At 39.4% G+C, this 15,325-nt stretch overlaps 1 protein-coding gene across 1 annotated transcript in view; it reads left to right on the forward strand.

Moving 5' to 3' along the window:
* Positions 1-15,325, forward strand: part of mrps9 (mitochondrial ribosomal protein S9) — a 32,766-nt gene that overhangs the window by 17,416 nt on the left and 25 nt on the right. The window contains exons 3-11 of the mRNA XM_067458341.1: positions 502-564; positions 661-691; positions 792-871; positions 8,717-8,802; positions 8,994-9,069; positions 9,175-9,343; positions 12,294-12,402; positions 12,963-13,132; positions 14,990-15,325. The exon at positions 14,990-15,325 is cut by the window's right edge and continues 25 nt beyond it. Coding sequence (XP_067314442.1) covers positions 502-564; positions 661-691; positions 792-871; positions 8,717-8,802; positions 8,994-9,069; positions 9,175-9,343; positions 12,294-12,402; positions 12,963-13,132; positions 14,990-15,081 — 876 coding nt within the window. The 3' untranslated portion in view covers positions 15,082-15,325. The remainder of the gene's footprint in view (positions 1-501; positions 565-660; positions 692-791; positions 872-8,716; positions 8,803-8,993; positions 9,070-9,174; positions 9,344-12,293; positions 12,403-12,962; positions 13,133-14,989) is intronic.

Here is a 15,325-nt window from a genome sequence, read left to right on the forward strand (position 1 = left end):
ACAAACTAAAAACAAAATTAAATGCACTAAGCTAAAAATAAAAACAAAAGCATATTAGGCTATATTTACATATTTTTTATATGATTACTCCCATTGTAATGGTCACTTTCATAAAAATATACTTACATTTTAATATTTAGTCAAATATTATATTGTCAAAACAACTATTTTAGAAATACCTATGAAATTTAAGTTATGCACTGAGGAAAGACACATTTTAAATGCAATAAACACCGCAAATATTTATCTGTCAGTCGGTCAGCACAAGTATCACTCAGTGCATCTGAGCATCAAACTGACAGCACCATCGCAGTCATGACTATGACGTTTGCCTCAATAAACTTCTGATTACTGCTTATTAATAGTTAGTAAGGTAGTTATGTTTATGTATTGGGTAGGATTAAGGGATGTAGAATAAGGCATTCATGTGTTTTATTACATTAAATTTGCCATAAAAAAGAGATTGGATTCTGATGTTTGTTTGTTTGTTTGTTTGTTTAGAGGAGTATTGCATATCTCTTCCCATCTGGACTCTTTGACAAGCGAGCGAGACCTATAATGAAGGTGAGATTTAGTCCAGCTGTTGTGGCTTATTCTATTTTTTTTATACCATTTTTTGATACCGTTTTTTGGACTGATCTTTGTGCCTTTTTTTTTAAGCACCCTGAGCAAATATTCCCAAAACAGACAGGTAAGGAAAAGCTGTTTTAACACTGTGCTTTTTTTGACTGATTTTTATAAGCATGCTGATATCTGGTAAGGAATTACTCATGCCCACTTCTCTCTTTTAGCTGTTCAGTGGGATGCTGAAGGACGGCCTTTTCACTTTCTGTTCTACACTGGGAAACAGTCCTACTATTCTCTCTTGCATGTAAGTTCATGCTCTTAAAGGTGCCCTAGAATGATATCTACATAGAGGGTATGTGGCTTATTTAAGGGCAAAAATTGTCCAGATACAGTTTTACAGGTCCATTTACAACCCTATAAATTGTCCCTAGGATGTAATGCTGTTTTTGCCCTTAATGAGTCATGAATATTAATGTCGAGCTGTGCTCTGATTGGCTTATTTCAGCAGCTCACAGCAGCTCAGTAAAGCGTGAGTCCTGACCGTTCTGACAGAACACAGACCGACTGAATGACACTTTAAGCAGAACATCTCAAATGGAGATTGCTAAAATGCAGCCTACTTGTTTATTGGTGTTTTCAGATGGTTTGTTGGTGTTTCTTGCGTGCATATGGTTGCCAGATTGTACATGTTTAGGTAAAACACCAGATAGTATACGTGCTCTTTTCACAGAAAAGCTCTGATTGTGGGATTTAAATTACTGAAATCTGGCAACCGCAAGCACGAACACTCCTCAGACAAAACAGTGATTTTAGACTTGTCTTTTTTGTCAATGTTATTACATTTTTATAACGTTAGTCACAATGTAGGCTACACTGTGTCTGTAAAGTACTCGTAAATACAAGCATGCAAAAAACATCATACTTAAGTTCTCAAAAATATAAATATATATATTTTTTTTACTAAATGAATAGCCTTGTCAAATGACTACTGTTTTAACTTATATGGTGGAAAAGGTGACGTTTGCTAGAAGGATCGAGTGAACAAACTGCAAGCAATGTATCTACGGTTGTATTTTGTAATACAAAATAATATTAACCTTTGTCATTAGACACACTATTTAGTTTTGTATGGTACTTGGTGTTTCCTATTGTTACTGTACTAGCAACTTGCGTTATCTAGACAATGCGGTCTCTCTAAGAAACTTTCAATTTAATTAGAAATTGTTTCAACAGTCAATAAGTGGATAAAATCACTACTTACTGCTTGCAGGAATACAGTTGTAATTGCCACTTTCTTCAGTTTAAGAAGACGCTGAGCGAATCTTGCTTGAAATGGGCCGAACAAACAAACAATCTTGAATTAAATTGTTGTGGTATCCGATTATAAAAAAAATCAACCATAACTGTTGACATTTTTTATCTGTGGGAATGGTAGAAAAGTCCTCACGTCCTCTGCACAGCCTGGAACATGACGTGTGTCCATGAGAGCTGCCCTTTTTGCTATCCTCGAGTGTCGCTTGTTTACATGCAGTCTCGTGATTCGGCTCCGCCAGTTCCGCCTGACAATGAACTTGTTTGGACAGATGCAGATGTTGGGGGCGTGCATATAAATGATCCCCAACGCTTGCGTCACGTTTGGCGTTATGTTGAGAATCACTTATTTTTCCGTGGCGTCTATCATGCTCAAGATTTACATAAGTAGTAGGAGGCAATGGTGTTTGAGACTCAAAGTATGAGATGTCCATGTACTGAACTCTTATTATTTCTCTATGGCAAGGTTAATTCAATTTTTAATTCTAGGGCACCTTCAGTATCTGTATGTTATGCCCTACCTGTATGTACTTGCATTATCCCAAATGTTTGGTTCGGATACATTCATCGGCAGAAAATCATTGTTATAAAACTCAACACAGTTATCTTGTTTAAATCTCGCTTTCTTGATTTACCGTGAGTACCAAGTTTTATTTTACCTAATATCGATCTAACATACTGCAGTGTGAACAAGTGTCTCAAAGTAGCCGCCGAGGAGACGTAGCAAAATAGCATTAACATAACTTTTAACACACTCAAATACTGTATCTAATATGATAAAACAGCGTTGCCTTACCCCACATACACATGACCGTAAGAATTGGAAGCGATCATCCGTGGCATAATAAAAGCTCAGTGAAATCAAGCATAGGCTTGGCATCTAGTGGTGAAAAATTACATATTGTGGCTTTAAGTGCTTATATAAAACATACAAAGTATGTATAAGTTTGCGCTAATATCGTCGGATCTCGCGGGCTATGTGTAATATAAAAATAATAGTCCAATCAATCGTGGGTCAATGAGAAATAAATCATTGTGTTTGTTTGATAAAGACGTTTACAACGAAACAGTCGCATCAAGCATGCCGAAACGAGTTTTTGAAGTGATCAACAAGAACGGTGGGGCTACTCACTACTGAGTCCTTTTTTGACACTTTTAGTAATGTTGTGCGTTTATTTTTGGGCTGTGGTCTTAAACTTTTAAATGCGTTTAAATGCAGTTTTTAATAAATTGCCTACTCTCTATTTTTTGTCTCTTGCTCCTGTTTCTTCTTTTGGCATTTTGAATCAGCACTTACAACCCGGTTATGATCCACAAGTAACCACGGCATTCTGCAGTTCAACAGCGCCCTCTGCTGTCACTGAGCGGCACTTCATTAGCGCGTCTCCTTCACTCGTTCATGTGTTTCTCATTTACATCTGAGAGTGTGTCCCTTTGACGCAGAATACAGCGGTGTTGACATTTATACGGTTGATGGGCAAAGTATTCTTGAGTGCATTATAATTTTTTATAATTGTTAATACATTATTATTTACGATATTTTGAAGTGCCCACGATAACAATAGTGTGCATATTCATTATCGTGATATATCGCATTACCGAAAATCAGCACATGTCTACAGTCTACTGTGCTTTAGGACCTGTGTTAATATTAGAAAAGCAGTGTTAGAGAAACCTAAGCGAAAAGCCTGAAAATAGACACTTGTTCATCTTCGCTGTATTTATTTTTTTACTCCATTAAGCATTTTTTTTTTGCTTCAATTCAGCTATGAGAAAGAGATATCCACTGTTGCGGTGTGTGTTCAATTGAGCAATTGTTGGGTGTGTTTTTTTGGGTTGATTTCTAATATCAACAGCGTTTCTGAGAAATTACTTACTGCACCTACTAAGTTTATTTTTAGTTTTTTGGCTAAATGAAAACTTTAATTTGTATTTGGGCGTTTCTGAAAAGAATAGGGTCATCAGTAAATGTATTAGTATCAGCCAGAATTTTTCGAAATGGTTTAGGGAGGTTTTCTGCTTTGTCTGGTCTGGGACTGAAGGGAGTGGCACAGACCGAGTGTAGGTGGGGAGCACATCACAGAGAGGTGGGATAGAAGGAGGGGCACAGACAGAGAGAGGGTACCCCTAAAAGGGTCTGGAAGGGGTGATGGGGAACCGCTCCTCTGCTCAGAGAGAGGCTTTGTTTGACAATTTACACTTAGTGTGTTAAATCAAATGAAATAGAATAGTTGTTGTTAAAACAAACCAGTATAAATAAGAGATTGGAATGATTAAGAAAATGCTAATGGCAGGTTTGGATTTGTAAGAAGAGGAATAAGAGTTAGGAAGATGAGTGTGACGGAGCTCTTTCTCCTTCTTAAATCCCATTTACAACGGGGAGCATCACACACTTCACTAGGCACGCCAGGGCTTTGTGATATTAGGTGTGCGTGCGAGTGTGTATGCATGCAGACGTGCTGTTCTTTGTGTGTAGGTGTGTGTGCACATCAGCCTCAGGGGTTTTACTGCGATGGAAAGAGCCCCAGAGAGCCGACTGCGTTAACCGGCTCTTTGTCACCACGGCTAATTCCTTTTCAAAGTTTGTTTGTTTTAGCTTATTTTTCCCTTCTCTACCATTCATCTCTGGACTCGACCTTGGGCTAAGACGTCTCTCAGTAGCAGTAAGGAGTTTGTGTGTGTGTGCGAATTGACTAATGCGCCATTGTCCTCGGTGCGCCCAAGCCCCTCATCCTCCCCTTTGCCCTGCAGTGGCTGGGACCCCTGCTGCTAATTTAAATAGGTATGTCAAATCTGCCGGCGTGCACCGGCTCTCTCATCCAGCTTCGAAACGCACGGAGGTGCGCCGTGTTCAGAAACCCTGCAGTGTGCAGAAAATAATGTACAACTCTCCTTCCTGCAGACAGCAATATTTTTCTAGCATGAGCAAAACGAAGCAAAATACAAACACATCTAACCTCTCTTTAGAGTCACAGATGGTAAATATAGAAATTTACCTAGAAGACCTACATTCTGTACCTAATATATCCCAGGACATTTTACAGCTATCAAAACAGCTCTTTGCACACTCAATTCAAGAATTCTAGTACGGCTGTGGTCATTTAATAAAATGCATTAATTGTGTTACACTTTTTATTGCATCAAATAAAAAATATAATGTTTAAGGTACTTTACCAACTATATAAATCTATGCATCATATTTTTCTATAGATTTGGGTGTTGATAGATTTTTGATAGGCTGGTGTGAAGTTTTACTCAGTGCCGTTCTGTTAGCCTGTTAGGCCGATTATGAATGGAATATGGTTATACTCAATGGATCAAATATGGATCATGCTCAAACGTGCCAAATCAGGGACAGCTGCGTTCAGACTGTGTTTACAGTCAGTATGAAAAATCATGCAGTGTGCTGTATCAAAAGATAGTATAGAATTTAAGAACCACACAAAGTTGCCCTCACAAAGAGTTTATTAAACATTTTATTCATTCATTTATTTTTTAACAGTTTAATATTTGCAACTGTCGCAGCTGATAATGCTGAGCAGAGATGTTCCCTGTCAAACAGCATTCTTGTAATTTTATCAAACACAATCTTTTTGATGTTTCTTTTGTACTAATTCATAAGTTAACATTGTAAGTTAACTGTTTTAGGCTAATGAAAAATGAAAAATTGGTAATATGAAATCTGTCATGAGGACTTAGGAGCGCACTAAGGTACCGAACCTGAGACAAGGAGGTCTCAAAAACTTCATAGTTCGCCCAAAAATTGAAATGTGATGTTTATCTTCTTACCCCCAGTGCATCCAACATGTAGATGTCTTTGTTTCTTCAGTAGAACACAAATTAAGAGTTTTAACTCCAACTGTTGCTGTTTACCAGTCATATAATGAATGTGAATGGGTAACAATTCTATCAGAGCAAAAAAAACATGCTTAGTCAACATGCGCAAAGAGCCTTGCGGCTCATGACAACACATTGATATCTTAAGACACAAAAAGATTAGTTTGTGTGAGAAATCAAGACGTATTTATATAAAAAAATTTACCTAAACTACAACGCTATATCCAACAGTCTGGAACGCGCTTCACTTCCGGTAAGGAAGGTCAATATACATGCTCTGGCGTCGTGTTTGAGATTCACATCTGGCATTGGCGTAAACTACGCCAGATCGTGTATACCGGAAGGGATGTCTTTACACGTACACGACACCAGAGAGTGTATATTGGTCTTTTTTAAAGGAAGTGAAGCACGTTCCAGGCTGTTGGATATAGCGTTCTTTTTGAGGTAAAATAATATATAAATATGGCTCGATTCCTCAGACAAACTGATCATTTTGTGTCTTAAGATATCAATGTGTGGTCATGAACCACAGGGCTCTTTGTGTTATGTTTTTTTGCTTTCATAGAATTGTTACCCATTGACATGCATTATATTACTGGCACAGCAACGGTTGGAGTTAAAACTCTTCATTTGTGTTCTACTGAAGAAACAAAGACACCTACATGTTGGATGCACTGGGGGTAAGCAGATAAACATCAAATTTTCATTTTTGGGTGAATTATCCCTTTAATTGGGGTATGTAATCGGGTACAGTACATGGCGAAAAATTTAAAGTAAAAAATCTCTCAACTAATGCTGTAATACAGGGAGCTTATGGCTACTTGCATTTAAATTACACATAAAGATTTTATAATACAACATTTTAAATATTTTTTTAATGACACAAATTGTTTTATTGACTTCTTTTCATGGTTTAGACAGTGATTACATTGTAGGTGTAGATGTGACGACGATGCAACTAGTAGTAAAGCTGAAGAGATGATCAGTATTGTTTGACTTTTGTCATAAAATTGACAGAATTTGAATTATTTTTTTCATTTTAAAAAGTAGCAAAGCTTATTGAGATTTATTGGCTGGGAGGCATGCTGCAATATTTTGTTTATTCATCAACATAAAACAATATAGACTATAAGTATAAAATATCTATTTTGGGGATTTAAGAATCAATATCACTGTGATATACCTCAGAGCTGTGTGTGTGTGTGTGTGTGTGTGTGTGTGTGTGTGTGTGTGTGTGTGTGTGTGTGTGTGTGTGTGTGTGTGTGTGTGTGTGTGTGTGTGTGTGTGTGTGTGTGTGTGTGTGTGTGTGTGTGTGTGTGTGTGTGCAGGTGCTGGTCATATTATTAGAATATCATCAAAAAGTTTATTTCACTAATTCCATTCAAAAAGTGAAACTTGTATATTATATTAATTTATTACACACAGCCTGATATATTTTAAATGTTAATTACTTTTGATGATTATAACTGACAACTAAGGAAAATCACCAAAGTAGCATATTAAAATGATATCTGAAGGATTATGTGACTGAACACTGGAGTAATGGCTGCTGAAAATTATGTTTAAAAATATATTAAAATAGAAAAGTAATTTCATTTTTAATAATAAAATTTTCATTTTTAGCCATTTTCGATGCTGATGTCAGATTGAATTCCTGATTTGATTTAAAAAAAATAATAATAAACTTAAAAAAGAAATTTTAACTTAAAATTTCAGTCTTTCCCATTAACTGCCCATGTGCATTACCAAGATGGCTGCAGAGTGGACTGACTGGCAATGGCAAAGATGTACTATTTATACCAACAATTATTCGCAAAAAAGCACAAGCAAGGTCATAAAACACAGGCTCATGATGTTAGTACCTCCTGCTTTTAGCTGTAGGCCCTTCAACTTTGATCTTGTTCATTATACTGTATTTTCGACTTAACCTTCAACAAAAGCCCCATGTGTGCCGTGCTTTGGGAGGAGCGAGTCTGTACAATTTAACCATGATTTGTTGAATACAAGGAGCCCCGGCCAACCAAAAGGCAACATTGAAAGTTCATATTAAAAGCTGAGATCCAGGAGCCTCTCTCCCCTCCTAAGGGCATTTGAATTTCTCTGGATTCGTTATGGCGCTGTGATCACGAACGTGTAACGCGCATTCCCCCGCTTTTTTCCTCCCACCCCCCTTTCTTTTCTATTACTCCTCCTTTTTTGTGCTGAAAATTGGTTTTTGCCCGATGTTTGCTTTTTTGGCGAGTAGCGGTGGATTATACGCACTCTATCAGGACCGAATTAAACAAACAGCTGTGGGATAATTGAGGGGGAAATGAATTCTCGCACAGGCGTGAGGAAGGTGCCGACGTGAGCTGCATGCCAGCGCCGGGGCCCGCGTCAGACCCCTGCTCCGCACCGCTCCAGCAACACCACGCCTGACGGGCACTCCAGGCTCACGGGCGCGATGCCAATTTAGACAAGTGTGCCCGAGGATGCCATCCTGCTCCGCATGGCAGATTCTCCTGTCAGGAGGACGTGCGAGAGTGTGTGTGTGTGTGTTAGAAAGGAGAGAGAAAGTGCGGGGGGTTACGGCCCAAGTGCTCCCCAATTCAATTTTCCCTCCACACACACACACACACACACACACACACACACACACACACACACACACACACACACAATTAAATTCAGCCAGAGTCGAAGAGAGAGAGAGATGAGATCTGCCTTCATAATAGAGACTGTGTGTGTGTGTGTGTGTGTGTGTGTGTGTGTGTGTCGTGTGTCGGGGGGATTTTCAAATCCCTGCTTTTGCTTCACTGCGTCTTTTCTTTTGAGGGATTCCTGAATATCTATGAAGAATACCTCTTCCTTCATTCGGTGTATTCATTGATTTATTAGTCAACAGCGACCACACTCAGAGGATTCTTTCTAAATCTTTTGTGCGTGTGTGTGTGTGTGTTTTTTCTGCTCTTACAGAAATGGCTTTAAAACTGACCAGTTTCCGTTTCTCTTGCCGTTCTAGGATCTGTATGAGAAGATTCTGGCCATAGAGAGACATCAGGACAAGATGAGAAATAAAGGTCTATTTACCTCAGATACCAAACAAATGTGAGAACCTCAGATCTTCCTTCAAGAGAAACACACGAATATGTCTGTATTTTAATGTTTTTATCAAAAGCAGTTTGTCAAAGAGCCAACAATATTTGTAACACACAATGCCAGTACAACTAGATTAGGTCATTTGACTTTTTCCTCAGAACTCTGGTTTTAACAGCTGAACTGTGTTTGTTTCCTCTCAGTTTGCTGACTGGTAGCCGGTGGCTGTTAAAAGAGGAAATGGAGGAGCATCTGGTCGAGAACATTTCAGATCAAGACGTAAGAACCGCTACATTGTCCGAATCCTATAAAGTGTGTAATTCATGATGAAAACACATGAGGGTGCTGTTGGCAAGCCAAGTGGATTCCTTTTATTTTGTGTAGTACACGCGGTTGATCCAGCTGATGGAGAGGTTGTTGTCTATGCCCTACTGCTCTCTGGAGGAGGAGTTCGTGCTGAAGTTCCGCAGGCAGCTGGAGATTCAGTCCAGTAAACAGGAGATTCCTGTGATCCAGCACGACCCACAAGGAGTCGCTTTCACCACTGCTGATGGTACGACGTAATATCGACATCTCAAATAGGATGATTAACCCTTTAAGCGCCAGAGGTGTTTCCCTAAAACATTCGATTTTGACTTCTTAATTTCAAAAGACTATATCTTAAAAGTGATAAAAATAGAAACTTTCTGTAAATTAGAGGAATATTAAAGATGAACCAAATTTTATGTAGGGATTACATTTTCCCATCTAATTTGCATATTATGACGTCATAAGGTGGTGGCAATCTTGGATTATAGAATTTTTATGAAAAGCCACGTTTAAATGACAAAATGCGGCACTTCTTTCCCCCAAAATGTCCCTCACCTTCTGTGTGCTATATAGCACAATACTGAATGTTCGGGTAAATAGTAAACAGTAAACAAACTGTAAATCATTACTAATAAATGGTAGAAACAAACTGAATGCATGTAGCGGTTGGCCTTTTGCTGTAGAGATTTTCCATTTACTACATACAGTAGGCACTCTGATTCCATATATGGGGCACATATATATTATATATAATGCATAATAGCCCCTGCCCCGTGTCACATCGCGTCTGCTCGCATCCAGGTCTACCTCGTGCGCCGCCGAGTGTGCACAGCCATGACCCCTGTTATTGTCATTTTGACTCCCCACCCTGCCTCCACGTTGGCCCCGAACTGTCCTATCAATACTTCGACCTCATCTAGCATACCCAGTGGCATTAGATAAAGTCTCCACCACAATACTGCTGCCACGATCGCAGAGAGTAGACGTGCGCTTCATGGCGAGCGCGGTAAAAAATCTCCCGCAGCCACCTTGTTCCCAACACACCTGCTTTGATGAACGCCCCGACCCCGGAAAACATTGTTCCCACCACTGACATTGGGCAAAGGTCCATTTACATTGGGCAAATGATCATTCACCGTTTTGCTTAGTGTAACGTTAGGTTTAGTTTCACTTTCAGAATCATCATCATCTGATATTTCCCTTCAGAATCACGGTCCACAAATAGAAGACCCAACACTTCATGAAGTGCATTCATGCATTTATTGATGCCATTATAACATAATAATAGTAATAATAATCTATTGCAATTACTCGCAGACGTTGACAATGCTCTGATAAAACGTCACACTCGCACACCGGCTCCGCTTTTGTTTGCACTGATGCAATTGATTTTGTATAGAATCTTGATGTTTTTGAGTCGGGGATGAAGTACGACATGTTTACCATCTAGTGGAGGGGAAGTTGAATTAAATTTGACACCCTATTTGACAAAATCTGCCATTTTAGTCAGTGTATTCGAGTAAACTCGACTGAGGCGCCTAGAGGCTTAAATGTGTTATTATTAAAATATTAGTTTTTTTAGATTATTTGATTTTGCGAACACCATAAAAGCCTCTTTCCAACTTTACTGATGTCCACAGTAATCAAGTGTTTAGGCCTGATAATAATTCAGAATCTGATTGTAATTTATTTATGATATTTTTCACTTTCAATAGCAATGATATCCATTGAAATAGGGGAATTAGAATATTGAAATGCCTTTTTATCTTTCTGACGCAAAAGTGTTTTAAAAAAATAGTATTACGGTATTTGTTAATATTTTGAATGAGCTTTTATTTATTTTCAGTTATAGTTTTTTTCTCTTTTTCTAATTTATTTTCATTTAAAGGTGCTCTAGAATGATTTGAAACAATATGTTAAATTGTTCTCTGATATCTACATAGAGGGTATGTGGCTTATTTAAGGGGGGAAAAAAAATCAGATAAAGTTTTACAGGTCCATTTACAACCCTATAAATTGTCCTTAGGATGTAATGCTCTGTTTTTGCCTTATTTGGAAGGGTCATAAATATATTAATGTAAGCTCTGCTCTGATTGGCTTATTTCAACAGCTCAACACCAGTTCAGAAAAGTGGCTTGCGAGTCCAGTTTTATGTTGTCAGTTCATTTTTTCAGGGGCAGGCTACAGGAGCAGCATAGAGCGCCCTCTCGCAGCTATAAACATAGCTAAATGTTTATTCTTGTCAGAATACAATTTGATAAGTCGCAGGACCAGCTAAATTATGAAAAAAAAGTGCGACTAATAGTCCGGAAAACACACCTTTAGCACGCTGTGATCATAAATCCTTGTATTTTTCATAAATAATTTTTTTTTTTTTTTGGTTCATTGCGATTCGGGGTCAGAATCGGACATGTATGAGCCGGGGCTTGCAAAGCCCAACGTCCCGGGGCCATGTGTTTTCCAGACGAGCTACCAAAACGGAAGCCCGTCGGCAGGCCGGGGAATCTCAAATTGTGAAATAATATTCATTTCTTGATCTGCGCTGTTCACGCTCTTGACTCGACATTTGACTTGACTCGACGCTTTCAAAACAATCCCTCCCTCGTGAACTTAAACTGACAGCGGAGCTGAAGCTCATTAAATATGCAAATCTTATCCAATCCTTGCCGTGGGCGTTTACTTCCAAGTCTCCAGTGTGGCACGCCCATCAAAAGGAGAGAGCCTCAAAACCAGTGTAGAAAATAGCCTATTACTTATTGGTTATGATGTTTTTGAATGTGAAAACCACACAAACTTCATTAGTTTACCTTAGACAACAGTATAAAAAAATAAAAAAGCCAGTTCATGATACCTTTAACTATAATAATAACCCTGGTGGTTCAAATGAGATTCGGCTTTCTGGACAGTTCTGATCAGTTGAGGGACTGTAAATGAGGACAGAATTTTTATTTTTGGCAAAGCTATTATTTTAATTCTCGTGTTCCTGCGTGCAATATCTGAGAGGTAAAGCATTTTTATTCTGCAATGTTTCCGCTTGTCAGTTTAATCTCGCTTAAAACTCACCGTTTCTTCTGTACACACTTACTTGATTTCCCATATCACTTTAGCTTAGTCTCTCTCTCTCTCTCTCTCTCTCTCTCTCTCTCTCTCTCTCTCTCGCTCTCTCTCTCTCTCTCTCTCTTTCTCTCTCACAGGCAGAAGGAAGTCTGCCAAAGCCAGTATCACCCTCAGAGACAGCGGCTCTGGGAATGTCACAATCAACGGCAAGAACTACCTCCACTACTTTCCCGTACTACAAGACAGGTGTGTGTGTGGGTGCCTCAGTCAGGTGTCACATCTTTATGGAAAGATCCTTTTAGCATGTCAAGAGCTTGAGTGTTTGTTTTTACTCTAGTTAGTATGCCATATATGAGACCCACACCAAGAATGTTCAAATCCAGCATTTGTGGTCCAGGGTGCGTGGTGAGTGTGTTCAGTTTTTTTAATGTGGTTGAAAAGTTAATTACACAGATGAGTGAGCCGGAGACTTGGCGCTGTCAACTGCGGGCGGCTGCCTGCCCTTATCGCTCCGTCCGCTTCACACAGGCCTAATTGGAGCAGAAGGGGAGTGTTGCTCTGTGTCAGCACTGTGGGCCGTCCCGCGAGCGAGCGCACATGCTTGCGTTGCGTCCTCTCGATAGTTCTTACAGTGGCAGGATTATCACTTTGTCTAAATATCGTGATGCAGTCCTCAATTGGGGATTTGCAGGAGTGTCATTCATACAGATGTTGAAAGCTTGAGTAGTCTAGTGGAGAGAAACATGTTCTTAATTCTGACTTGACCCATATTTCACACATCTCTTACACGTGTTTCTTCCTTTTAGGGAGCAGCTGTTGTTTCCTCTGCACTTTGTGGGCATGCTGGGCCGGTTTGACATCGAAGGCAGTGTGGAGGGCAGTGGTCACTCAGCTAAGGCTGGCGCTCTACGATTGGCCATCTCACGGGCGCTGCTCAGCTTTGTGTCTGAGGTAGAAGTGGAAAAGATGAGGCAAGGTTTGTGACAAGAAGCCCATAACATTAATAATTAGTAGTTAGTTAATAGTTCACCCAAAAATGAAAATTTGATGTTTATCTACTTACCCCCAGTGCATCCAAGATGTAGGTGTGTTTGTAGGTAATGCATGACCATGGGGTGTGTTTCTATGAGAGTAAAAAACACAGACATACGAATCCATAATAAACCCTGTGGCTCTGCGGTTTCTGCGAGAAGGTCAAAGCAGGTCAAAACCCGACGCGATCATATATATATATATATATATATATATATATATATATATATATATATATATATATATATATATATATATATATAATATTGTGTATGTGTGAGTGTGAAAGAAAGAAAGTGCAAGACGGGCTGATCTGAGTATTTCACAATCTGCTCAGTTACTGGGATTGTCACACACAACCATTTCTAGGGTTTATAAGAATGGCCTGAAAAGGGAAAAAACATCCGGCATGCAGCAGTCCTGTGGGTGAAAATGCCTTGTTGATGCTAGAGGTCAGAGGAGAATGGGCCGACTGATTTAAACTGATAGAAGAACAACTTTGACTGAAATAACCACTCGTTACAACCGAGGTATGCAGCAAAGCATTTGTGAAGCCACAACACACACAACCTTGAGGCGGATGGGCTACAACAGCAGAAGACCCCACCGGGCACCACTCATCTCCATTACAAATAGGAAAAAGAGGCTACAATTTGCACGAGCTTACAAAATTGGGACAGTTTAAGACCCAGAAAAATGTTGCCTGGTCTGATGAGTCTCGATTTCTGTTGAGACATTCAGATGGTAGAGTCAGAATTTGGCGTAAACAGAATGAGAACATGGATCCATCATGCCTTGTTACTACTGTGCAGGCTGGTGCTGGTGGTGGTGGTGTAATGGTGTGGGGGATGTTTTCTTGGCACACTTTAGGCCCCTTAGTGACAATTGGGCATTGTTAAAATGTCACGGCCTACCTGAGCATTGTTTCTGACCATGTCCATCCCTTTATGATCATTATGTACCCATCCTCTGATGGCTAATTCCAGCAGGATAATGCACCATGTCACAAAGCTCGAATCATTTTAAATTGGTTTCTTCAACATCACAACAATGAGTTCACTTTACTAAAATGGCCGCCACAGTCTCCAGATCTCAACCCAATAGAGGATCTTTGGGATGTGGTGGAACGGGAGCTTCGTGCCCTGGATGTGCATCCCACAAATCTCCATCAACTGCAAGATGCTATCCTATCAATATGGGCCAACATTTCTAAAGAATGTTTTCAGCACCTTGTTGAATCAATGCCACATAGAATTAAGGCAGTTCTGAAGGCGAAAGGGGTCAAACACAGTATTAGTATGGTGTTCCTAATAATCCTTTAGGTGAGTGTATATCTATGATCACACCGTGTTTTGGACCTTACTTGACGGAAGTAATGGAGCTGGGGAATACTAGATGTTTATACTAGATGTAAAAATAACGGGTTGTGTGTCTTAAGACCAAGAGCCCTTTTGTTTAATATCGATTCGTATGTCTGTTCGTATGACTCATAGAAAACACCCCATTGACATAATTATATGAGCAACGGTTTGAGTTAAAAATCTTAATTTGTGTTCTACTGAAGAAACAAACACACCTACATCTTGGATGCCCTGGGGGTAAGGAGATAAACATCAAATTTTCCTTTTTGGGTGAACTATCCCTTTAAACTACCTAAAGAACAGGTCCAATTTTTTTGACTCATTTCTGATCGATGTTAAGATGGAGTCTTTTCTCTGGAAGTCATGTCACAGATGCTGTTAGTAGACTTGAAGCAGTAGAAAACTTTTTCATCATCTGTTTGCTGTCATTACCCAAACAGCTGGCCTGCTGACCGCTGATCCCAGGATCAAGGAGAGGAAGAAACCAGGGCAGGAAGGAGCACGGAGAAAGTTCACATGGAAAAAGCGCTGAACAGGAAAGGGGCTCTGGAAACCTGAGAGAGGACACAACTTCTTGCTTTCACCGGATTATTAGGTTTTTCCGTGGACAACGATACCCTGCTGATCAGACGTAAACCAGCCCTACTGCTTTCATCAGTTAAAATTGACAATAGATCACTGTTGGGCATCCGCAAGCTGAAAAAGGATACATTTCTGTTGTTTCTGTGTGTTTATTGTGTATAATGTTATATTGAAAATGTTAATAATATGAGCAT

Source organism: Pseudorasbora parva, chromosome 12, assembly GCF_024679245.1.
Source record: "Pseudorasbora parva isolate DD20220531a chromosome 12, ASM2467924v1, whole genome shotgun sequence".
NCBI lineage: Eukaryota > Metazoa > Chordata > Actinopteri > Cypriniformes > Gobionidae > Pseudorasbora > Pseudorasbora parva.